The sequence below is a fragment of the Buteo buteo genome, chromosome 3 (assembly GCF_964188355.1).
Source record: "Buteo buteo chromosome 3, bButBut1.hap1.1, whole genome shotgun sequence".
NCBI classification, from domain to species: domain Eukaryota; kingdom Metazoa; phylum Chordata; class Aves; order Accipitriformes; family Accipitridae; genus Buteo; species Buteo buteo.
The window spans coordinates 70,100,820-70,127,071 of NC_134173.1; the positions used below are offsets into that span (position 1 = coordinate 70,100,820).

At 41.3% G+C, this 26,252-nt stretch overlaps 1 protein-coding gene across 2 annotated transcripts in view; it reads right to left on the reverse strand.

The window, feature by feature from the left end:
* Positions 1-1,249: 1,249 nt before the first annotated feature.
* The window catches only part of NDRG1 (N-myc downstream regulated 1), a 75,391-nt gene continuing 50,388 nt past the window's right edge, over positions 1,250-26,252 (reverse strand). For both annotated transcript variants that reach the window (XM_075023995.1, XM_075023996.1), the window contains exons 3-16: positions 25,153-25,188; positions 17,864-17,969; positions 16,055-16,175; positions 14,015-14,077; positions 12,285-12,345; positions 11,740-11,826; positions 10,127-10,183; positions 9,085-9,188; positions 8,644-8,700; positions 7,656-7,707; positions 6,837-6,884; positions 5,260-5,295; positions 3,846-3,897; positions 1,250-3,107 (exon numbers count right to left, since the gene is read on the reverse strand). In XM_075023995.1, coding sequence (XP_074880096.1) covers positions 2,842-3,107; positions 3,846-3,897; positions 5,260-5,295; positions 6,837-6,884; positions 7,656-7,707; positions 8,644-8,700; positions 9,085-9,188; positions 10,127-10,183; positions 11,740-11,826; positions 12,285-12,345; positions 14,015-14,077; positions 16,055-16,175; positions 17,864-17,969; positions 25,153-25,188 — 1,146 coding nt within the window. In that variant the 3' untranslated portion in view covers positions 1,250-2,841. The remainder of the gene's footprint in view (positions 3,108-3,845; positions 3,898-5,259; positions 5,296-6,836; positions 6,885-7,655; positions 7,708-8,643; positions 8,701-9,084; positions 9,189-10,126; positions 10,184-11,739; positions 11,827-12,284; positions 12,346-14,014; positions 14,078-16,054; positions 16,176-17,863; positions 17,970-25,152; positions 25,189-26,252) is intronic.

The window sequence follows — 26,252 nt, forward strand, 5'->3', positions numbered from 1 at the left end:
TGATTAGCCATTCCCAGAAAAACTCAGCGAAGAACATAACTTTGCCCTTCTTTTGTAAGATGAGTTGGCACAAGTTCTTCCCATTTTCACTGGCACAGGCTGTGGTTAACCAAATCAAGCCCTTTGCTGGTATCAGTCCAATCATGACTGCTGAATCATCACATCTAGCAGAGCCTTGGCTCAGACATGCCAAATATTTGCTTGTGCCCGTTCCTATCACAGGATTTTGAGATACAGGAGGAAGGAGCAGTCCAAAATAGTTCCAGCAAAGCCTCAAACCCACCTGTCCCTGAAAACACCAGTATGTTAAATAAATCCCTAGGTAAGAGCACCACACCCTCACTAAGGTCCCAATGCAGAAAGCACAGCAGAGCCATTTTGGTGACTGTTATCTTCTAACCACTGCCCACACTGCACAGCATCAGTGCTCCCAGTGCCTCATAACACACAGAAGGGATCCCCCAAACCCACAGAGGGATGCTTCCCCTTGAAGGGCAGATACTGCTCAAGTTACAAAAAGCCCCAATCTTTTAACAGGAAACCACCGAGATCAAGAGAAGCTTAAGGTGAAAAAGGGCATTTCTGCTTTAAGGATGGAATTGAAATAGTGTTTTAATTCTTTCCTGCACCTTTAGATTCTTCTCCCTCTTGTATTTGGGGAGTCCTTTTAAAACTTATTTTTGAAGGGTTAATCTTTTCTCTGCTTTTCTCAAGTTAGATGTTTGCAAGAGGTCCAAAAAGAACAGCTTTTAGAAATTCAAAGTGGCATCTGCAATTTCAGTCAAGAGGCCCAAATATCTCCAGAGATTCATGAGGAACATGCGACATCAATGGATTTACAGATCAGATTGAGAACAGAAAGGATGCAATGACCATGGCACCAACTCCAGTGAGGAAGTCAGTGTAGAGACCGCAGATCTATGCACTAGACAGTACTACATCTAGGGAGACAAAGAAAACTTCAAACAGCAAATAAATAGTACTCCATATTGAGGCTCAATTTTTTATATATTTGTCAGAGCAAAATTATCCTTTAGTACTTTGAATAGTCAGTAACAATACTGAAGTGTGTTGTGTTTTCTTACTATAAATAGTAGGCTGGAGTGGAAAAAAAAAAAGCTCTGAGCACAAAAGTAAGGAATGGCAGAGATACAAGCAGAAGAAAAAAAAGTTTTCATTGATACAAAGGGGTGACAGGAATATACTCAGAAAGATTATTGTACTCCTGGTAAAACATTGACACCAGACATTGCAAAGTTACAAATTTATTTGTTTTGAAATAAATACAAATACTTCATTAAGAAACTTTTCTTGATAGACTTTACACAATAGCTTTATTCTTTCTGGAAATTGTCTGTTCTTCCCACAAACTGTTATGGATATTCTACACAAGAGCTGAAGTTAGTCAATATAAAGTAATCTAGATGGTGTTCTCCTGAACAAGCAATCCCAAGTATTAACATTTGCTATTTAACTGCTCGGCATTTGAGTTTTCTTTTTTGTGTGAGGACTGCAATGCAGCAGGTATGCACTGGAGCTCAGGAAATCCTGTCCCACTACCTATGGAAGGACAAACTTAAGAACACCCAGCTGTGAAAATCTGACTGGTGGAAAGGTATCAAGCCACTAGCATCAAAAAAGTAACCCAAGGTATCAGGAGGCTACGCAAAGATGCAGAACCAGCAGATCATTACATTTATGCAGTCATTAAACACTGTATTTCACAGATACAGTGCTGCCACTCCACCACTTTGTGGAATACACTTCTCAGCACCAGTGAGATCTCATCAGAGTTTCAAATCTAGTAATTAGTGGCAGTTGAATGTACAGTATCTAATTACATGCCATCCCACAGTTATTCATCTCTCCTGACAAAGAACAGCTGGATTTGGCTTTGCTTACAGAATTCTGAATTTATCACAATTGTGCTGGACACAAAAACTTGAGCTGCAAAGATAAGAAGCTGTCTGAAGGAAAAATCAAGCTGTTTCTGCTTTGCTGGCATGTACGGCTACCCTACTTGTTACAACTACACCAACTTTTGCAGTATGGTAAACCCTTTGGCCCAAGATCCCAACCAGGAAATGCTACCTTGCTTATTAAATTTAAATCCTGTCCTCATTTGGCTAAGCGGGTTGTGAGGGCTAGGAGGGGGGAAGGAAAGGAAGACTGGAACTAAATCTCAAAAAAGTGAAATAAAAAAGCTTAAAGATTTAGTTCATCTCCAAGTCACATTAAAATTGCCTATTTTAGTAGTATATTATTGTACATAGGAAAACAGGCTTGAATACTAATGAATTAGAAGGCCTATAAATGCACGATACATTAACTTCTCTATCATTTGAAGTCAAGCTATATACAATGAATTCGACTCCAGCTTCAACATGAGGCCATAACACATTTGTTTCATTTCCTTTTTTAAAAGCCATCCATAGTAGTGATTTTTTTTCTCCCCCTCTTTGAAACTCATCTCAAATTGTGCCAGTTTACTTCAAGAGAATAAAAGATAAAGGGGCATGTAACAGTTTTGATTTTAAAAGAGGATATTAAGCAAGTCTGGTTTGACTCTGAAGTGTTTACAACCACATCAGCTTTTGGCAAGTATCCTTTAGAATTTGGCATCCATTGAAGGAGGGCACAATAGCAGCAACTGTCTGAGTTACAAGAATAACGATAGAGCAAATGAGATGCTTCTTTTCTTTGGTCCCTGTCAGACCCTGGTGAACAGAGTTCATCCTACAGAATAGCTTGAGATTAATAGCAGTTATGTTTTTGTGATACACAGGGGGCATCCATTACTTTTTCATCACACTGTGACCAGCTTAAACCTCCCATAGCCACCTAACAGGACACCTCCATGGACTTGGGGCTTGATTGTTCAGCGTTGCTTGCCGAGTTCGGCGTCAGCTCGATGCGCGTGTCTGTGTGGGAGCGGTTCCTGGCACCATCCCCGGTGTGGGATCGGCTCCTCGTTCCCTCCCCGGTGTGAGACCGGCTCCTCGTGCCTTCCCCGGTGTGAGACCGGCTCCTCTGTCCTTCCAAAGAGGTTACGCTGGAGCCAGAAGCGGTGCGGGACCTCATCAGCCTGGTCATGCTTGCGGAGGGGACTGGAAGAAGAGTCTTTCGTTAATGCCTTGCTTCATGGGCTTGGAAGGAAGCCTTTGCCTTCCTCTCCAGCCTTAACCACCCTTGGAGAAGCCTCTGAGGTTGAATATATACTTTTCACGGTAGCTTCACATGCAGAAGTACCACCACTGCTCCAGGCATACAGTTAGGGAGCCCAAATTACTTGGGCAAAATCAGTGGCCAGGGCTGAGGGGTTCAAGACAGAGCTTTACGACATGTTGCTGTTGGCTGCAACAATCCAGAGGAAAACTAAAGAGACTCATCACACCTCCCGTTACTTTCAGATGTTTAACCCTTGCTGGCAGCCCAGGTTAGCAATGCATCTCCACAACAGCAGCTGTTAGGAGCACATACGTGAAGGACGAACAGCTACAAATCAAAGAAATCTCTGACCTAACGAAGTTTTAAATGGTGTGTGCAGTATATGAGTCATATCCTGTGATGCAATGAGGAGACACCATTACAAATATCCACTCTAAAAATACCAAGATAAAGCAAAGCAGGTATTTGTGAGTATAAGCCGCCTACAAAGCTCTCTACTATTTAGTAACATAATTTGGTCTGAAAACCCTTTGCCCAGATACCACAAGTGGTTTTTTTCCCCCTTGCAAATGCATATCCAACAGGGAAAAGATCTGGGATCAGAAGACTCTCTGGGTGCTTAGATGCCCAGCAAACTTTGGTAGCCCCGTGAACCATTCCATAAAACCAATACTTACTGTATCCCATTCCCTGAACAAAGTATTTGAAAGCTTCTGCAAGCTTGGCAGGCTGCAAAAGAAAGAGTATTATTGTACACAGTGCTCTGCAAGTCAGCTACATTACAATGTTATAGATGTCATGAATGCCCTATCTTAACAGGGACATATTAAATATTCTCTGGGTTCTACTGAATGTCTGAAAATCTCATTTACATGAGAGAATTCCACCATTCCCCTCCCTAGTCTGCTCCCCTGCCCCATTATTTTACCAAATGGACACACGCATTTGAGAATGAGATTTCCAGAGAAGTGACTACAAGTGGTCTAAACCTGGCCCAAACTTTGCTCACACAGTTACAGGGACACGTGAGCCAAAGTAAAACAATTGGCCTCACAAAAATATACAAAGCAGTTCACACAGGGTTTGTAACTGAGCAATTCCTAATCAGCAGAAAACAAATTCAGCTAGTCAGAGCTGATAGTTATGTTTATATGGCAAAAAAGCTCAGCAGAATATACAAGCACAACTGACTGACATTCTTGCAATGAGGCACTCATTTTTCTCTGCTGCTGACAGTGGCCAAATAAGCCTCACAATCTCAATTATTGCACATGTCAATATTGCCTATAGTTTTTTGTATAATTCTATCTGAATCAGTGCAAAGAATGGACTCTGTATAACAGAAGCAATGCACATACTCCTGTGTGGCTTAAAAAAGCCATTTCCCCTTCCCACCATTAGAGCACACACTACCTGAACAGGGACTTTTCAACTGCAGGTAATTACAAATTCTGTTTTTTCCTTAAGTTTGCAAACACCACATTATATTGCTTAGAAATCTGTTTAGATATTAGATCGTATTCTAAAACTGATTTACAGGTCAGCTCTTAGTGAAGCAACACTAGAGCATTGGTAAATTTTAACTTTCCCAGCCTAGTTTTATTAGCAGCCTTGGAATTTATGCCTAAATATATTTCAGAAACTCCAGTTCATTCTCACTCAAGCCAAGTCAGTGTATGCAAGAACATAGCATTCATAGCATTGTTATTTCCTGCCTCCCACTTTCCTGATCTATACTATAAATAGTCCAAATAAGAATGTTTTTAAAACACTACTGCTCAAGCCTTAATCCATGCTAGCTTAGTAGATGGGCATAAAATAATATCTCCACATTCCCACCTCAGACCTTTACTTGGTTAAGACTTAATTAGTGGAAATAATATCCCCTCCCAATCTTAATTTTGCGCTTCACTGCTCTTTAAAGAAAAAAGAAAGCTCAGATGACCGACTGACATCATTATTCATGAAATCATAACCATCCTTTTGGCTGCCATTTGGGAACAGCAAGTACCCTACAGGAAAACACCCATTTGTTGCAGTCTGACACGCTGCAGAACAGGATTAGTAGGATTTCCGTCAGCCAAATCCTACCTGGGAAACTTGAGGGAGCCCACCGCAGTCAGCCATCTGAAACGGGGATGAGAACAGCCAGTTAGCGTAATGCCAGAGGAACTTATTTATGCTCAGGATATATTAAAGTGACCTTTTTAGCTATCTGGCAGAAAAACATTTCCTTGTTTCGTGTGAGTAACATACATGTAGATGAATGCATCAAAGCAAGCAGTTGAATGTTTATAAAAGCTGTGAGTGCACCCCAAAGTGTCTTGACCCTCAGGCACTGGCTGGAGCTACAAATAAATATTTTTTTGCCAGGCAGTGATTACCAGTTTTAGACACTAGCCTATTAGCCCTGGTTACAAGTTCAGCTCTGAATTACAGTAGCGTGACTCGGTATTGACCTGAATGACAAAAAGGGGAGAGAATAAACGCCTAAACCTCAGAGGTGAGAGGGAAAAATGATTCGCTGAGATTGCGGATGGCACGCATCAGCCTGACTTGCCAAGGGAAGCAGGGAAAGCCAAATTAGAAAAGCTATCTTGAGTGCATGCAATATTTTTGGAGCATTTCATTTTTCCTGCCACTCCACCCCTCAAAATCAACCCAACAAAAACAGTCCTGTTCCAAGGAACACCACAGGCTGAAAACAGTTGAGTTGTAAATTACAGGAAACCCCAAATCCTATCTAGGATTAGTTAGCAGCAAAACAGGCCTGTAGCAGGATCTGGCATCAGCCGCATCCCTGCACGGAGCAAAGGTTGGCCACTGATAGAGGACCTGAGATACTGTCAGATTTTTTTCTTAGGGTGAGTCTGCCACGTCCATGTGGTAGGTCAGCAGTGTAATTCCTCAACGTGAAGGAGGAAAATGAATTTAAAAAAAATCATTGTTTATTATAATTTTCACCAACCAGTTCAATAGACAGATGCAGTAAAAGTTCCCAGAGAAACATGACCAGACTTGTTTCAACGTTTCCATGCTCTTACACTCATTCCATTTTACTTCATCAGTAATGAGCTGAAGATTGCACCTGTACTCTGAATGCCAAGTATCAGCCAAAGCCTCTGCACGGTGTTTTGCTGTTCAATAGTGCATTTTATCAACTTTTTGGAAAATAAGACAGCAAGATGTCCTAGACTGTGCCCTCATAAAAGGCAGGATGACAAAACCGTGGCTGATAGATCAGCTGTCTATTCATCCGACACTACTGCTGAGGGACAGGCAGCACAGGAACGGAACGAGTTGGTTTGCACTTCCAGTCTGCTGATGGCTTTGTTCAAACCTTTCAAAATACCTCGAGATCAACTTTGCCAGCTCTAGTCAAATTCATTATGGGTATGTGAAATACTGAGCATTTCAAGTCTCACCGCTAGTGTTTTAAAATGGAGGAGCTGAGAAATTCCCTGTTGTTAACCTTGACAAGAAGCCCCTAGTCTCACTTATCCCACTAAAATATTCTTATCCTGAAGGAACTGCCTTTTCACATCAGAACTGGATTCTCACCGTGTTATCTGTACTGCAGCACATTGCTCTGGTTCTGCTTTTTTAGTTAATCCAGCTGATTTTAAATGAGGGGAATGTTTATTTTAAAAAACAGCTTTTGTTATTACCTTCAGAAGTGTGGTCCTTGTCGGGTCCAGCTTTGAGTTGCATTCAACCTGTATTAAAGAACAACAGCATAAGGCATTATACATAAGATTTTAATTAAGAACTGCTGGATGAAAACAGATTAAAACCCCTCGTTTTCTGGCTTAATACAGACTAAACTGAGTACCTTAGGCTTCTGTGTAAAGATTCTATGTATACATATTTACATCTTTAAACCCAAGGAGGTCAGTTCACATTTCTGACTATTCTTTTCCATGTACAAACCAACCCATTAGTTGGGAATTGGAAATTTTTTTTATCTGTTTCTGGGACTCCAGTGGCAACAAGTGTTGTTTATCTTGTGATTTGGGGTCATCTGGTAGCGTCCCAAGTGGTGAGCAGCCGTATGGCCACAGGCCAGCAGACTGGGCATGCCTGTTAAGGCACAACATTTGAAGTCATCCAGTCATCTGGGGCGAGTTATAATGGTCAAAAAGAAGCTCTTTGCTTCCATAGTGACCCAGGGCACGGCTCCAACAGCACAGAACAAGTTAAAATACCAGCAGCAGATTCCTCTCTAAAGGAAAAATATTTGCGGTTCACTGGAACTGCTGTGGCGATTGTTCCTAACGCGGTAGCTATTAAATAACGGTGCACAGACAGAGGGGACAAAGAGCGAGGAATTAATGGCAGCTCTCCCGCGGTCTGAAAGAGGAGAGCCAGCTGGGCTGGATCGATCGCCAGCGAGCTCGCTGCACAGGCATGAGCTCTGCCGGCCTCGCGCGGCTTCTTGGCTCACTCTGCCCATCAGCAGGGTGGCAAAGGGGGCTCAGTATACGCACCACGGCGTCCACCGCCGGGGAACTGTCACCAACCACCAGGAGGACGGGGCATCTGCAAGGAAGCACACAGAAGGGGCATTATCTCTGTGATCCGGCCTGCACTTGCCCTAAGCCGTGTTTTGTGTGGCTGCAAGGATGAGACCGTTAAGTGCGTGAAAATGGTTTGTTTTGTATTCCAGATACCTTAAATATACCTCAAATCCACTGTATTAGCTGCAGATCTACTGACGTGCTCCGACACCTTGCCTGAGAACCTGTCCTTTTCCTCACCTTGTAGCAATCAGGCATTCCCAGTGCTCTTATTCCTTGTTTTATAAGAAATTGAATATGGGCATCAGCATCAAAGTCTCACCTCCACTCCCCCCAGGCCCCTGAGCTCCAGCTTTTGGACCTGTCATCCAACTTCAACCAGATTGGCAGAGGAGCAGAGTCTCAGTCTCCTGCGTGTAAACACCAGCAGCTGAGCAGAGAAGGACTTGACAACTGTAATGTTGCATAAATTGCAGCATAAGTTAAGAGCTGTTAGCAAAAGAACCGGCAGATAGTCATTCTCATATCTGCTCCATCTTCCTGAATGGTTTTTGGTTGGTTGTTTTTTTTAATGGTTTTGGGTTGGGTTTTTTTGGCTGTATAGGCAGGGCTCAAGTGCATTCAGAGCTATAGTTAACGACAACATATTTCTGGATGAAGCAAAGTGCATCTACTCTTCAAGTACTTACTCTCTAAGACCAAGTTTGCAGATACACAGTGACAGGAACTACTTAACTTTCCATTTCAGCTAACATGATTGTGAAGTTTGAAGAGGGGAAGTCTTCCTAACGGCAGTCCCTGTCTTGCAGTAACTTCTCCTACGCAAAGTTACAAGATCCTTTTCTAGCACATAAGCACATTCAGCTACAGCTCTGCAACACATATGCAATACACCCACTGATCATTCCTCTAAGCTCACATCATGTACAGGTGAACTGGTAGGAAATAAAATACTTACTGAAGGGTGACAACATTTATTCCAGGAACAGGGCGCTCAATCTCTAGGTCTCGCCGACTGAAAAAAACGGAGAGGACAAAGGCTCTTGATACACTGAAACATTCTTGAATACTTCCATATTCTTCTAGTTTAGAGAAAGCACAGACACTCACATATGTTAATTTAATCTGATACAAGTTGTAGCCTCCGCAACTGATGGAGAACCACTCTTAGACTGAAGTATCAGTATCTTAGCTCAGTCCCAGTGTACCATTTTTCTCCCCACAAACGCACAAGGTCCTTCTCCCATAAGCAAACCACCTGAGATCCCTAAAGGCACTGTTAAGCAGAACTTTATACTGAGGGAACACAAGTAACTCCACCATACAAGTAATACTGGCTCTAAGAGCTGGACAGCCTCTTAAAACAGTTTCCAGTTAGAAATCAGGTAAATGTATTTACCTGTTGTAAGAGTTGACAAAGAGATGAAGGTTGGTTTGATTCATATCATTAATAATATGCTGACGGTAAGTATGGATCAGGTCATGGTTGCTGTGAATCTCTTCCTACAGTGGAGACAGAATCATTCAGAATAGGGGCTATTTTCTGAAAGGATCTGAAGACATGGCACAGCAGTTGTGTATCAGACTTGTATCTACACAACAGGGGTGCACCTTTAGGGAAGGGACAACTTCTAGCACCCAGTGGTGTCATCCAGAATTAACATTAGCGTCCGATTGCAGTAGCACATTTTTCGCTTTAAAACTTCAGTATGTTCTAACGTAAAGGTCTTATGATTGCAAAACATGTAGTTGTAATGCAGATGGTTACAGTCAGACAAGTGTGAGGTTTTAAAACAAAGAAAGATTCAGGGTAAGAAGCTCAATAAATGTTTCCGGAGTAGAACAGATGTTGAAAGCTTACAAACATATGTAACACAGAACTCAATTTCACAATAGTAAATAACTAAGCTTCAGGGACTTCAACCACTAATATTTTTAAACAGTTTGGTTCTAAAGTCTTTGTAGATCAGTTCCTTGTTCTGCTGGAATGGAGTTTACCATTGCATTTACTAACAGTTTCAAGCATGGCAAAGTAGCCTCAGAAAACAGTATAGCACTTTCCATTGAAGTAGGCTTGCACTGAAGAGCCCCATTAGTACTAATAACCAGCGTTCCCAAAGTTACAAGTATATTATGGTATAAAAAAATCTGTGGGGTAATTCTGCTCAGAACATGATCACATATGATGCTTATACTCATGTTTAAGTTTGGCTGTCTAAACGGGGAGCTAACCCTTACTAGAATTGTTATGACCGAGATGCACTTGAGTTGTTGGGACACAGCAAGCCCCATGGCATATACTGGGAACACAGGTATGAACCCAATCTCAGAGTTTAACTTTGTACTTTGTCTTTTAAGTGAAGGCTTCTCCCCTCCTCCCAGCCCCAGGTGGTAAATACAGATGACTGAATACATCAGAGGAACCTTCTGAACATCCTTACCTTTCCAAAAAGATGTGAAATGACCATGTCTGGTAAAGCATTTGTCCAACCTGAAATCTGAACAGCAAGATTATCTAAGTATTTGATATTAAAAAAAATCCTTGAACAATTGAAACCTTTCAATTACCCCTAAGTAGACCAATTGATTTTTCTCTGCTGTCACTATACGTACAATATCCTGGACTGATATTTTTTTCCCCTCAATCCAACTAAAACACCATTAGGGGTTGCTTATGTTTGAGTCATTCTCCTAAGATGTCTTTGCTAATGCAGTTATATAGGGAACACACTACTAGTGGCATAGGTATATATGGAATCACTCCCTGCAAGAATACGAAGCAAACCAGCCAGATGGGTGTCATTTAACCTCACTGCCCAGTCTCCTCCCTAACAACCCACACTGACAATACATTGGAGCTGGTACCTAAAGCTCATGCCCCAGAGTATGTGCTCTTGCTTTGGAAGGACAGAAGGGCACCCGCTGTACTCCTAAGGTCAGCAATACTTGAGGTTGAAGGCAGAGGCACAGATATGGAAAAATTTAATTATAGTGAGACATTGGGTGAGATAATCAAAACATGTCAAATGGTACATCTCAATGTAGAGGATTTACTAAATATAATTCCAGATCAAGCTTACCAAAATAAAGTGGTATGCAAAATTATTTTAAAAAATGAGTAACTAAGCCTTGAAAGAATGTTACAACCCAGCTCTGGAAAGTTTCTCCTAGTATTATAAGGTTGTCATTACATTTAATATCACCCTAGACACTTACAATGGGTTGACTCTATGTGTGGTTAAAAGATGACGCACTAAGTTTTGTACTTCTCGGAGTGTTTATAACAACTGTCATTCACTTAAACATGACCCTGAATGATGCAAAGTACCTTCCATCAGTTTACCCTGAAAAATGTTTTAACAGGTTAAATCTGAGTGACATGTAATGTAACATTTATACTTATTCATATATACTGGTCCCCGGAATATTTTTGAAACCAGTTCTCAGTGCTTGTTTTCCCACATTGCAATCTTTCTTGCAACTACAAAAGAACACATTTAAAGGAGATGCTTTGTATGTGAACATTTTCACTTACAAATCTTGTTGTATGGACCATCTGTCCACAGTTACTGTAGCTAATGCCCTTTTTCTGAGTTTTTTGGCATCTAAGACTCAGCTAGATGATTGAAACCTGGAAGATGTTGCTCTGAACATTTTTCTGTTCTCTAGTTCACATTTTGGACTGTGCTGGTAAACAAAGCCATGGACAAGAAAGAACTGAATGTTACACTACGCCTGAAGTTTACTTGAAAGAAAGTTGTTTCCAAAACTACCCTGTGTCCAGGTTAAACTAAGTTCTCCCCAGCAGTTACTGGCTCTTAAGAATTGTCTATACCCAGTAGCTCCATTATACCACGGGTATCTGTTTCCTCAAAGTACTTATTTTTATCACTAGCCCTGCAGGAGGTATGTTTGCAAATGGAAGATTAAACCCCAAAGGAATTAGCCTGGGATATTTTGTGTCTGCAGCCATGTCTTGACACACAAGCTTACCCAGCTCCTCATGCTTGACAGGCTCGCAGTATGATTTATTTTCCTAACTTAAAATGTTTACCTTAGTTGCTGCCCAGTCCATCCAACCTTCAGCACAAGGGTTTACATTAATGAGAACTAATCCCTCCACCATCTCTGCGTGATTTAACTGCAAAAGAAAAGATTTAAGATTCATCACATATCCTTTGTAACTTGACAGTCAGCATAAAATTTAAATTAGCAAATTATCTCCTGGGGAGGAAGGCGGTAGGTCTAGTTTTATCTTGCACAAAACAAGCATATGTATGGAAAAAGATTTTTCATTAAAGCAATTCAACTGAGCAGCTGGAGAACATTAAGATTTAACTTCTTCTCCACCCTCAGTTTAAATAGAGAACTCCCATTAAAAAAACCTTCTGCAAATTAACTGGGTAGAGCCCCGGCCTTAAAATGGAAAATCTAGGTCTTCTGGATTAGCTATCCCGCAGATTGTGGTATTTAACTTAAAAGCCTAACTGCTTACTTAAATGGGCACGGCAGAGCAGGAATTCTCTGCGCACGCTACAGGGGTGAGAACACGTCAGGGAAACGAGGTTCAAGGCTTTAGGGAAGCTCCGCAAAACTTACAGCAAATCTGGTCAAGATGTAGGCACCGGCTCCAGTTCCCATTCCTATAACGGTCTTCAGCCTGCACAGCAATAAAACGGAAGAGACAGATGAGTAAGACAGCACCGAAAATAAACAAACCCGCATCAGCAGCCTTCCTCTTTCACATGCCAGCGCGTATCTGCAGAAGGGTGGGTTGCAGCTTGGGCAAACCGTGGACCCTCAGCAATGCCGCCGGCCCCAGTAAGGAGCTCAACGTAGTAGCTGGTTTGTTTTCGGCAGATTTGGTCTTCGTGCATTGCAGGGCAGCAGCAATTCTCACTTATCTTTAAGTAAATAGACTGAGCAACCACAGCATTGTTCTGATGCTGGAAGGAAATGGTTGGTCTCTGCCAGAAAAACTTACAAGATATAGTCTTGAAATCTGCAGCCTAAATACAAAGCTCCCCCCTCCCCAGGCTCCCCCTGCCCTCCCCAGTACAGCTATCCAACTGGGATACTGATTCCTCTCTAACAGGGGGCTGGCAGGAAAACCTCTCATGCTATCCAGCCACTGGGGTGATTAAGTTTAAACTTCATAACCAAACAGGGCAGAGACAAACCAAATATTTGCATTAACTGAAACTGGTTTTAAAGCATCACCTTCAAGGCCTTTAGAAAATACATGGAAGGGAAGACTAGACAAAACCACTCAGAAAAACAGGTCATACAATGCTTTTAGGAAAATACGTGAGGATAGTTTTCATTCTCATTAGCAATATTAAATCAAGGCTTTGTAAGTACACTCCAGTTTAACTGATTGTCAAGGTACTGACATTCCGTTAGCTTTTTTTCAGTGCAAGAGCAGAATTGGCAACCCTGTGCCTCACACGAGGTGTTTCAAAAACCACATCTCTTAAGAAGGTAGTGAGGTAAACTGGTCGAAGGTACTGTAACAGCTGGTTACAACAACCGAACAATGTCTAAACTGGGGTGCTGGTCCGAGACTAAACCTCCCACCAACAGTCCAGCCTGTCTTCTCTCCAAGGCTGCCCAACCCTGGATGCCAGGTTTTCTCTGCCTGGTCTGAAAACCCCTTGCAGGTGCCTACCCACACTCCTCAATGTGTACCAGGAGCACCAATTCTGCAGAGAAGACACCTTTCTTAGCTACAGCTCCTGCTAAAGCTGAGCTTTGAGAGGACACACACCTAAACTTGCAGGTAGACAACAGAGGAACACTGTGACTAGGTCCTTCGACACCAGCAACCTGGTATCTGCACTTGGTAGCACAAGAGGCTTAAGGAGGTCGGACTGACCCCCTAAGACACTCAAGTCACAGAAACAAAACAGTGTCCTCAGATAGGACCACTTTTTTTTCTCTGCTAACCACACAGGAAAACGTGGGTTGTTACAGTGGGAAGAACAGATTGTCTGTGCCCTGCCCCTGTGCGGGCGACGAAGAGAAAATACTGGAGGAAGCCCCTAAATTAGGCACATGGGATTTCACTCAAAGTTGCTTCCTGTTTAAAAATAAACAGACATTTCAGAAAAGGCCAAAAAATAAGCTCTTTCAGAAACAAAGGCAAAAGTGATCTGTCTATAACAGAGGAATTAAAAAACCCACAACTGGGTTGTAATTCTAGCAAATAAAACGCCAGAGAGCCAGATTGAAGCTTCAGGGGCAGCACAGGCAAATATCTGCTCTGCCCTGATCTTTCGGTGTGCCACGTAGAGAGAAGAATGAGGAAAATAAAATAATTCTGCACTCACCCAAACTGTTTCAGGATTCCAGGAAGCATTTCGGCCAGCTGATCCATGGAGGGATACACGTACCTACAACAAATGTATGTTTGTGGATTTACTACACCACTTTCAGTAGAGTAGGCTGGGATATTTAGAGACACAGCGGTCACCGTAGATTCAATACCAAACATGCTCATTACAAGATCATTGACAGTATGAGCCAAATTTAAATCAGGAGCAAGCACATGTAAGTAATTTAGCAGAAATACAAGCATAATCTATATGGTACTTTACGTCAGTTACAGGATGATAGATGTCTGGTCCGGCTGAGAGCAAAACAGACCATCATGAATCTCCTCCAAGAAAAGTTAACACTTAAAACTTTTTCATAAGTTTGAACTTGAGACGTGAGTTTCCAACCACATTCACCACATTTGTACTTCTGGTCCACCATAAAAGTTTCCCCATGTTGCAGAATTGCAGACTACAGTAATGAGATTTAGATGTTTGGCAAATAATTTGCATGCATGTTTTCAGGGACACACAAAGTACCATAGGATAAATGAAGATAGCTTTCTATTAATATTAATAGAGAAAAGGAAGGCATAGGAAGGGCTACGAAGCTGCTGACGATGTTCAACAAAAGCAGCTGTCAGTTAATGCTCCTGGTTTTCTGCAGAGCAGAAACAAAATTTTGAGCAAAGGAAATTCTGAGCAAAATCTCAAGTGAGCAGCACATGGAAAAAAATCCACCCAAAGTAGCTGGAGAACATCTGCCTAGGATGTATGCAAATCTCTTCTTCCCATCAGGACTACACCTAATGATTCTCTAGTTTAGTTTCCAAAATAAAACCCAACAAAAAAACCCCAAACAACGCAAAACTACTTTATTTTCCTAGATTTTCTTGTTGGTAAACTAAACCTTGTCATGACAAAAGCTAGCGTCACTGCAACAGCTATGACTTTTAACTGGAGCATGCTGTCTCCCAGCTGGAGGGCTGGGAGAGATAATACAGCTTCTTGTGCTGTCATCGTGATGTTATTAAGCAGTGGTCTTTACTAGCATAGACCATGACGGCTGCCCTATGCAGCTTACAACTCAGAAGTGTTAACCCTCATGTCCTGAGCAAATGTTAAGACACTTAAAAGCTCGTAATTCAAACGAAAACAAAGGTGGGTGACTAAAATAGCTTTGTAGGCAGCTCTGGTAGACAACTGGGCCATTGCAGTTCACGCTAGCTGAGAACCTGGCCCATCGTGACCTCCTCAGCATCAGACCAGCTTAAAAATTAAGAAGGGAAATAGACTGGCTCATGCAATAAGGGTACATACAAGCTCCTTAATACCTAGTTCTTACAGAACAACTGTTCTTTGCCTTGTACCCTCCCCTCAGCCTGTTGGCTGCTCCCTTCCTCAACCGAGCTGATTCCTATCCAAGGGGCATCTTAAGGCAACCTGTCTCATTTGAACTAAATGGGACAAGCATTTTGGCAAACACAGTGCTCATGGCACACAAGGTTTCCAAGAGTAATAGCATCAATACATGATAGCTGCATACTCCTGACTGTATCTATGATATTCTGTTGGGCTACATCGCTTTGTTACTGTTCAACAACTTGGATTTTCCACACAGGATGTCAAGTCTACTTATCAATATCTACCATGCTGCCATTTAATAAAAAACATGGATTTAGGAAGGACATTATATAGTTACTAATGCCTATCTTGTTTATAGTAACAATTTAGTTTTGTATTTGTATTCAGGATGACATTACAAAACGAGGTAATTCGTTATTTAAATTGACAGGTGCAGACATCTGTCTACAGATGTCTAAAGGAACTGCTTTACAAGCAGTCTAGTTATCAGAGATAAAACACAAAATTACAGCCCCAAAGTCTACTGTGAACTGGCACAACACAAGAGAGCTCCCAGAGCTCCAGCACCTTAGAAATAGTGGCAGGATTCAAGTTCAACAGCCAACTACAGTTAATTAAACTGCAGATCAAGATTTTTTTTTTCCAGAAGGAGGATAACTCAAAGCATGGGCTGTTTCCCTGACAACTCACCCAGCCTGGAAAGACGGTGCTCCATCCTGCTGCCCAGGTGCATCCACATGGCAGACTGCAAAGTGCTGGGTGATTTCCTGCATATCCTCAAAGTTGAAGAGAGGATTGAAGCAAGTTTTATCTTGAAAAGAAAATACGGAATAATTATGCTGAGGGGGAACAGTGAGTTTGCAGCTATAAAGTCATTTATTAACCTGTCCTGCAGGTTAATGATAAGTTCGTTCAATCAGGTGAGCTATGTTATAGCCTGGGTAAAGTGGCAGTCCTTTATTTCTAAGGAGGAAAGACCAAAAAAGCCCTGCTACAAAGCAACCTGTGCCAACTTGCTTTAATTCCTTGAAGAAAAAGCCCTGAACAGCTCCTTCCCCATGGCCTGCTAAGGTTTATCCATGGTATTTTGGTACCTGTCATAAGTATTTGCTTGGTACAGCAAAATCTGAAAAAATTATTCTTTATTCAAAGTTAAAATACTAATAAAATGTGGTCAGGAGTATTCAGCCCAGGTTTTGGCTTAGACAAAATTATCCATTTACTTGTCCATTCATTTTTCTTTGGATTGTGTCAAAACAGATGGAGGAAAAAAGTATCCAAGGCTGAGATCGTGACTTGTGCTTTTGCCCAAATATTACAAGACAAACATTCCATGATCGGCTGCTGCAGGCAGCTCAAGACAAAAGCATTTTCCTGGGATACTCAATGCTGTAGGCTCCCAACTTTGAGGTGATCTGATTTCTGATTTTTAAGCAATATTAATGTGGGAAGACGGTTAGCATATTTTTCTCCTGGAGTGGAAAGCATAAATTCTGTAGCACCACCTTTGAGATGCCTAGAAAGCAATTCAATATTCTGTGTGTGCTTCTGAATGTCCTCACGCTACAGTGTACAGGCAAAATCATTGCAGAATATAAAACATTTTTAGTTAAAATCAGCTTTAGGAGAATATGCAAGTTTGGGAAAAGATTCCTCCCCTTTCAAAGGGAGAGAAAGTTTATTCACCATAAAGATAGACTTTGTAACTCCCAAAAGAAGAAAGTCTTATTCAAAGATGGGACCCAGATCAAGCTCTGCCCTGATCCACTGAAAATCTAAAATAAAGTAAGGCAGTTCCACAAAAAAAAACAGGCAAGGAAACATTTTTTTCTTATGAGTAATATCCACCCCCCAAGCAACAGCCAGACTTTAAAGATCTGCAGGTGTTTTTGCATGTAAGTATTGATAAGTGATTAAGAAACAGTAAATTGTGTGAAGCAAACAGTCCTGGTGAAAAGAACAAATTAGAGCAGATCTGGATATTAGGTCATTATATTCTTGGATATGACAGATAAGATAAAAGGCACTTATCAAAGTTATTTTCTTAATACTGGCTAAGGACACAATGCCAGCATTAATTTCGTCATCCTGATTTGCCATGTAATTCATACAAACCCACAGCAGCATAAGACTGGTTATCAGACAGGAACCCAAGACAAAGCACCAGCAATGTTGTTTTCAGTCCTGCTGGCAATACACCCTCAGCCATCCCCTGCAGATGTTTTTACAGCATTTATACACAGTCACGATGAGCTAGCAGAGGTCTTTCGCTCCTTTAAGTGAAATATTCCAATTGTTTACTTTGTGAGGATAAAATATCTGAGAATTAAACTTGCTGTGAGAGAGGAACTGGGTACCATCTAACAGGTTGCAGTGGACATAAACAAGCAAGGACCTGGGAAAGGTCTCCTAACCACCGCTGCTTCCACACCTTTGAATATGGCAGTAGCATTAAGGAACCAGGCCATGCCTGTGCTATTAAATAAAAAGTCTACTTACGATTCAGCCCGATGTCATGGTAGGTGAGGATGGCTGGCCGGTTCCCTCTGGGAGTCCCACACATGGTGACGTGGACCGAGCCATGCACAGTCTCCACATCTTGCTCCTGCCAAAGAACAGGAGGAAATCTGTGAAGGGCTTGTTCAAGTGCTCCAGTGAACACCTCTGACCACGAGCACAGGTCCTGCCCCATCCCAGGGTCTGCCCGCAGCCCTGGGGGTCTTCATGATTCCCCTGCTAACACACCCCGTTCATCCCCACCGTCAGGGATCCCTGCTAACCTTTTATATTCGGCTGTTACCTACTCCAGTCCACTTAAGCTGCTAGCTCTAATCAGATGCCGAGGAAAGAGTTAAATAGTTTTTAACCTCATTAAAAGGCAGCTTAAGAAAAAAGGAAAAAAAAGCAAGCAGTTTGGTGCAATGACACCTAAATTAACAACAGCTTACAACTATGACAGGCGGCATTTGCAAAAGTGCAAGTTGCTAAAAGTAAATAATTCTATTTTCTAGGAAAAGGACTTTAACTCAGCAAATAACTAGTATTCCCCAAAGAAAGCAGTATTAAGTAGCCTGTATTTGCCATAAAGACTTATCGCACTGCAGTGCCTTGTGATTATAGTAGCCTTCCCCAATAAACACGACAGCCACATGTGTTAGCTTTATGGCTTGCTATGTATAGACCTGAGCATAAACCCAACTGTTTGAAGTTTGCTATAGAGCAGCATATCCACGACATTGTCATGGTGATTACCAGAGAAGCAGTGTTAAGAAGCATACTGCTATTTGACATAACAGAAGTTTGTACTATTTAATGATCTTAAAGCTACAGGCACCTTTATTATCAAATCAAAGTCCCTCTGAGTACCATCTTTTATTTATTGGATGTCTATGTAAGTTAGATGCGACTTGGGTCATACTAACATCCACAATATACAGAACAGTTTTTTGTTTCTTTTGCACTTGAACTTCAGTTGGGTATAAACAATTAGTTATTTTGCCAACATGTGTAAAGGGAATCACAAAACAACAGTTATTTATGACACTTATTTACAGTACCATTATTTATGACACTTATTTACAGTACCGTTACACTCACATAATAGTCAAGGCAGTATATAGTTAGTAGACAGTCTTAGCATTTCACCAGAATACTTTTACTGTACAAGACACAGATATCCATGTCATTCAGTACAGCGTACTGTCTGCTGCTGCAGGGCTTCCTTGACTTGCTCTGTGCAGTAATGCCCAGAGGCAAAGCCAAGTTAAATTCAAATCTATTAAAAACTATGCTGCAGAAATCAGGAGCGTACGGCCTCTGCAAAAATCTTTACAGAGCAAAACCCAAAAGCTCTTCACAGACCCAAGGTAGTAATTTGATCTAAATATTAGCTCCTTAATTTGATACATGGAATATACCACACATTTTGTTGAAAATAAGGATGCTAGGCAACACCATTCCACATTTCACCTATTTTCCTTGCAATTACATATTTACATCAGTTTTAAGTCACAATTACCGCAACGAATCAAGATATCCCCCTCCTTGTACGCTGGGCAAGCTGAGCATCGCTGCTATCTGAACTATACTCCATTGAAACACTAATTCTCAGCTTTTATGTCTCTTTAGAGATTCATTCCTCTGCATACTCACTGCACTATTCAGCAGGTAGACTGTATCTTCCATATCCAGGACCATCTTTAGACAAAACAGAATGATAAATCCAGCAAGCCAGACAGAGGACACTAGCTGGTTTCTACTTTGTCCAAGCAGGAAACCGGGTTATATAGACAAGCTGCTATCCTGTATAGGCTTATGACTCTCATAATGCCCAGCTACAAAAACCAAAACAGACTAATTCATGAGGATGTCATTCTTAAATAGGATTTGAGTCAGGTTTGGCCAGAAGTACTTACTCAATAGAGCTCAGACATCAAAGATGAACTTAGTCACTGTCACACAACGTATGAAGTGCCAAATTTCAAACCTGGGAATTAGTACACTCTTTCCTGTTGCTGCTTCCATCAGGTTTTGAGAAGTTTAGCTTTATTTCAGGTTTTATCTCAAATGCTATAACACCCCAAACTTATTCTAAATTAAATCAAAAGCAAGCTCTTTCCTAAAAAGCCAGGATTAAAGTTTCCAGTAAGAACACAAAAGACTTTGAAAAATTAGTGCAAGTCAAAATGATTCTGCACAACAAAAACAAGGACTTTAACTGTTTGAAATCTAGTATTTTCCAAAGTAGACAAGCAATATTTAGTCTATTGTATCCCTACATCTATCATACTAGTGTCACTAAGTTTCATTTTTGGCAGAAAATAGGGTATTGTAGGTTATTTATTACACAATACTCCAGAAGAGATTTGTGTTAGCAATAGATAGCAATTAATAATAATAGCAATTAATATTTTCCACATTCCACCTTCCTCTTGTACTTACATAATTTTCAATACAAAGCATAAAAATCAATAGTTTGGCAACCTAAACACCAGTAATGAGAGTAAGCAATATTGTGTAACACACCTCCTGCTTAGTGTGGAATATAGAAATTATTTCATCCTCAATTAGAGACTAATAGGCATTTTGTATCATCAGATTTTTATTGCTAGATCCTTCCAGTAACAGCACTGAAAATCTAGAACGTGTTTTCTTAAGAGGGACCACCCTTCAAGATTTGGGACCTTCCTCCTTTGTGCATGAAAGAAAAAATCTGTTCATGGTAGGTGAAGCCAGACCCTTGAACCTGCACATCCCGCTGACCTCCACCTAATCTTCTGGAACTGGAAGCGTGAGTCTAGTTCAAACTCAGTGTCAACTAAAAATAGTTCGGAGACGGCAGGTGATCATACTTCTAATTACTGGCATAAATCACAGTCAGTTTAACAATCGGTTTAATTCCTTATTATCTTCACAGTAAGACTCCCCTAATTCAAGAGGGTTGCACTATTTTCCATTAGCATGAATTCTTAATGGCAAACACGCAAAAGGTTCTCCTAAAAAACAATCAATTCAAACCAGTTTCTTTGGTGACATCAAACGAACAACTTCACATCCGTATTGAGCCTATTAAAGATCAAGAGATTTGTCTACGTGATGTAGGGATGGATGTTTTCAAAATGCAGAGCACTGAAAACAGATGGCAGCGCATCCCAATCAACGTCAACATTATAGTAAGAGGCTCTTCACCAACCGATTTGTATTAAAACACTATCTTGGAAAAAAATCCAAGGTACACTAATCCGATAGAAGGATAAAGACAAACACACCATCTGTCACATCTCTCACTTTAACAGAGGTGCAGTCTTATCTTACTGCCCTGAAAACACACACAAAAATACTTTTGATACATGCAATTTAAGAGAGGCTATCTTAGTTTGAAGGAGCTGATCCATTCTAAAGTAGATTTTATTTTCAGGTCAAGTGACTTTTTTGACGTTTTGTCATGAGTTTGAAAGGGGGAGCCAATTTGTAAGTCAGTAACGCAGGAGAGCTCATTTATTCCTTCCCCTCTCCACCCTGGCTAAGGAAGACATGGATTGAGGAACATGTTTACAAACAAGTTGTTTTCTGAAGCATGGGATATGCAACCAAAACGCTTCAGATATCTAAAAAGGAAAACCACACACACACATTGCACATTTTGCTAAAAACACCATATTTTATATTTTAAGTAAAATACTGCATTCCATCAAGATTACTTTACAGCTTTCAAATATATTTAATCCTCAATTATCATCTCATGCTTTTATTTTAATTTATAATATTATGCCTGTTAAATACACCTCCCTTCTCTTGCCTCAGAACTGAGGGACAAGCTTCAGAGCTTTTAAAGAGGATTTAAATGGCTTTTAAAATATACTGTCTCCTAGCAATTTAAGTTCATATTACTTAAGAAATTTAATATACTAGTACCTGCGTATGCTATTTTTCACTTCTTTTTTCGGTGTCTTGGCAATCAAAAATATTTGAGCTTTTAATGAGGTATTGCAATGTTGGATTTCAAATCCCCTTTGCCCTGAAGTTATTAGCATTTTTCCCCTTGCTTTTTCTACTCTAAAATGGCTATTTCAAGTCACCTTATGTTTTTCTAAAACCCCAATGCCACCTTTCCAGGTATTTTTCTCCTCTTTTTTTTTGTTTGTTTAAAATTTCTGTATTAAATTAGCAAGATTAAGAAAAAGGTTCCCCAATTCAGGTGTGAGTTGGGTACATTAATAAGCGTGATGACTTCTGATGTAAATATAAGTGACTCTGCAAAGGTGGAAGCCAGTAACAAAAACTTTGGTGCGTGAACTGAAGCAGATCATTGCAACAGTTCTGCTCAGGGATTCTTCCTAGTCCGATTAGCACTGGGTCACACTGCTCTGCAGAAGTACAAAACCACAACCACCCCCATTGCTTTTCTTCAGAGACCTAAAAGGATGAGGAAATTCTTGTAACGTGCTGCGACGCCCCAAACTGCATCCACCAGTGCCGGTGGGAAACCCACCCCCATCGTACCATGAGGACCAGCAGATTTGTCACCCGTTGTAAGGACGCTCTTTCCTTCTGCCCTCGCAGGCAGGAGGAGGAGGGAAAGCAGAAATGGCTCTTGCCTGCTGGTGGATATAGATGGCCATGAGCCATGAATTGCAAGGGAAAACTCATCTCTGCCACCTACAGCTGCCACACAGCTCAAAGTTTTGCTTAGTTATCGAGAAAGCAGTCTCCTGACGGACTGCTCACTTCTGAAACACAAAGCGAAGAGAATATATACAGTGACGAGGAGCCAGGTCTCCATCGGCTCCAATGCTACCAAGCTAGAAAATAGGCAAATACGTCAAACTGGAAATACAACTAAAATGTGTTTGGCATTAAGCCAACACAACAGCACAGGGCACACTGCCCTGCACCAGTTTATCACTAACTGTGCTAAACCAGGTTTTGGGAGGCAGGCAACCTTCACTTAAATTTTCAGGTGGGTGCCACAGACAGACATATAGTGCTGACTAGAGATAGTTCAGAAATGTCAGTTCTTCCATCTCTTGCCTTGGCCATCCCCTGGTCACTTCATGAAAGCTTTCCTCCAGAGAATAACCACATACATGTCTTGCAACATGTGCTTTCAGAAAGGCAATATTGCACTATACAGTGGCTAACTTCAAAAATGGAAAAAAGTATGTTTTACACAAATCTGTCTATTTCTTCCCAAACCCGAATAACTAGATAAAATTTATTCTTGGAACCAAAACACCTCCCAGGCAGTCACTACTTTCCAGTAGTGACAGAACCAAAGTTATTAACTGACCACTGCATAACCTGTCCCCAAAAGGACAGAGCAAGTTGCAAGGGATATGGTGGACACCGACATCCATACACAGGCACTAAATCAGAAGCTCCATCCTGCCAAGCGCTGATCACCTCCTTCCCTGGCCAGGTCCATCCTCCTCCCAAGCATGGCTCATGGGACAGGTTACTTATTAAGAGCACACATGAGCTTCAGTGTCAGTCCTGATGATCTGGGACCTCCAGGGCCACACACGAACTTCTCTAATGAACTAAGCAATAGAGTTTCTCCTAACAGCTTCAAACCACCTCTTTCATAAATCAACCACAGAACTTAGAGACATAGGTAGGGTACTTGTGGTTTTAAGGACCAAAGCTAAGCCTCCTTTGCAGCGGCAGTTCTTAACGTAACGGGTTGAGACTGTTCTTTCACATTTTTCCTTCCTGAACTAGAATAACCAAAGATTAAACTCTAACAAAGAAAGATCATTAAAAAAGCAAGAGCTGGCAGAACAGGGCTAAATGACAAGAACCACTGCTCTGGATTAGTGACAGTTAATCCAAAACATGGAAAAAAACCAACCAACCAAAAGGCTTAGAGAATTTGATCTGCGAGTTAAAAAATCTATATATACACATGGTTTACAAACCAAGCAAATTTATTCCAAGAATAGAAATGAAATATGGGTCACTTCTGGATTCTCAATCAAAATACTGCAGTATTCCTGTTAGCAGACTTAATCTGGGATTCAGATCTATTTAGACCAAGTGATCAATCTGGGCCTAAACAAAAAGCTTCTCCCATGCTGTGCACAGGAAGTCACATGGTGACAACTTCAACTTAAATTTATCAAGACTTCAGGCAGTGGATTTCATCATTAGAAAGGATAAGGGGAAGGATGCCAGATTAATGTAAACTACAGTTTTTCTGCAGAAGAACCATTGAAAGAAGGCAAATATGTTTGAGATAACTGTCTCCCTTGGTTTCCAGGGAAAAGACTGCTGAGTTTGCGCTGGATTTTTAACCAATTTGCACAATATTGAATAAAAACATTGACAGGTGCAAATAAAGTGCTACATGCCACAAAGTACAGAAGGGTTATTTCCCTCAAGCACCTCCACCTGAACATTCAAGAGACTAGAACAATTTAATAGGTTTCCTTGTTCCCGCAGTCTACCTCCCTCCCTACACCCCTTGATAAAAATAAGACACCCGGCAAGCCTCTTTTCCTAACACATACTCCTTGTCCTCAGCGATGGGAATTCACCGCTCGCTCTTTTTGTCGAGGCAGGTACAAGCTCCCTGGTCTCCCTCCCTGTTCAACCCAACCTGACTGACAGCCATGCATTTCCTTAGTCTCAGCTTAAGAACCAGCAAGGGCACACATCTCAGAACGCCAAATGGCGATAAAATAATATATAAGGGGAGCCAAGAGAGTTAGAAAGTTACCTCTCAAAAGCATGACACGGGAAAAGTGGAAAGCCACCATTTGACCTAGCTGTGTGCTTTATGAACTCTTATGTTCTGGCTGTAAATAAACATACGGAAACTACCGTCACCCTGTTATGGGCAAAATTGATTGCTTAGGGCCTTCCACCACTCCACAGGCTTCAGGAATCTTTTGGAAACTTTCAACCATACATGGAAAGGGACATTTCCTCTGAGGAAATGCATGCACACTGCTAATGAAAGCAAATTAATTGGGGAAAGTGTGTGTCCATGTGGGAGGGGAATGTTTTGCTTTCACTACCACTGCTGAAGAATCTCATTCTTTTAGCAAGAATAGAACTGCTTGCAACCCAGCCACCCCTTTTGGATGAAACTTTCTCAGCTTCAGTCTGAAAAGACCTCCTGCAGTCTCCTTCACTTCACTATGTTAGAGCCCCATTCAGACCCCTCTCCCACAGTAACAGTATTTCTGGCAAGCAGTCACTTCTGACCACATTTTGCTGTTTTCTCAAATGTCAATCCAGTTTCCCCTTTTACCAGAAAAAAAAAAAAACAGAAGAGCTTTACTTGCCTGAACATCGAAGTCTGGAAGGAGGCGAGTGATAGCCTGTGAAAAGATTTTAAAGCATTAATGCAGGTAACTTTTGCAGCTACAGAAATCTGCACTGGGACACGTGTGTTCTAACCCACCAGTTCTGCAGCCAAGAGCTGTCCTGCCCCTTCATTCAACGAAAGCTCTCTTGCTGAATGTCAAAATTCACCCAAAAGCTTTTGCCCACTAATCTTCATGGAGAACATGAAAACAGTAAAACATTATAGACCAGCAAAATAAAGCACAAAAGCTGGTGAAGCTTCATTTACTGGTAAATCACTGGACAAGTCAGAGCAGTAACTGGACTTTTCTCCATTGCTTATTGTAGCCATGGGACAGCCAACAGCCCACCTCAGTCCTGCCTAGGATGGAAAGCTGTTGTTCGAGCATGCACTGAGTACTTGCAACTCAGTTAAGCAGTCATTACTGGGGTTTGTTTACATGATGTGGAAGGTGGGAAGGGTTTTATCCTAGCTAAAATTAGGCCTTGTTACGTTTGGGAGGCTGGCTGGACACAGAGAGGTATGTTCCAACCTGTGACCAGCCATCACTATTAGTTCCTACACCTGTCAAGGACCTCCAGCAGAAAAGGAGTTAGGTGACATCCTCCCCATCTCCAATAGTCTAAGAGGCTTATAACTTCAAAGGAAGAAGTGTCTTACAGTCACCTCCTTCTACTAAAAGGACAAGGAAGAAGTCAAACCTCTATTTCCACTGGAGGGCTGAAAACAGAGGGAAGAGCAGCCAAGCCAACACTTAAGTTGCTGAGTATGACAAAGAAGCCAAAGCTTTAAAAAAGTATTGAGATAAAAAACAAAGCTTAGGATCCTGGCAAGGAGGTCACTCGGTCCCAGAAGCCCAGGTAAATTCAAGATGGAAGATGTGAGAAGCAATAAAACTGCTGTCTTGGGCAATATCATCTCAGATGGTGGACCTCATGCAGTCCAACCTGTAATTATGGCAGGACTCTAGAGCCATGATCTTTAGGCAATTAGGCAGTGTCATGTACATACAAACAAGTAGCTAAAGAGCTGACTGAGCTTGTGGAAGTCATTTTACACAGCCTTAGCTTTAGACAA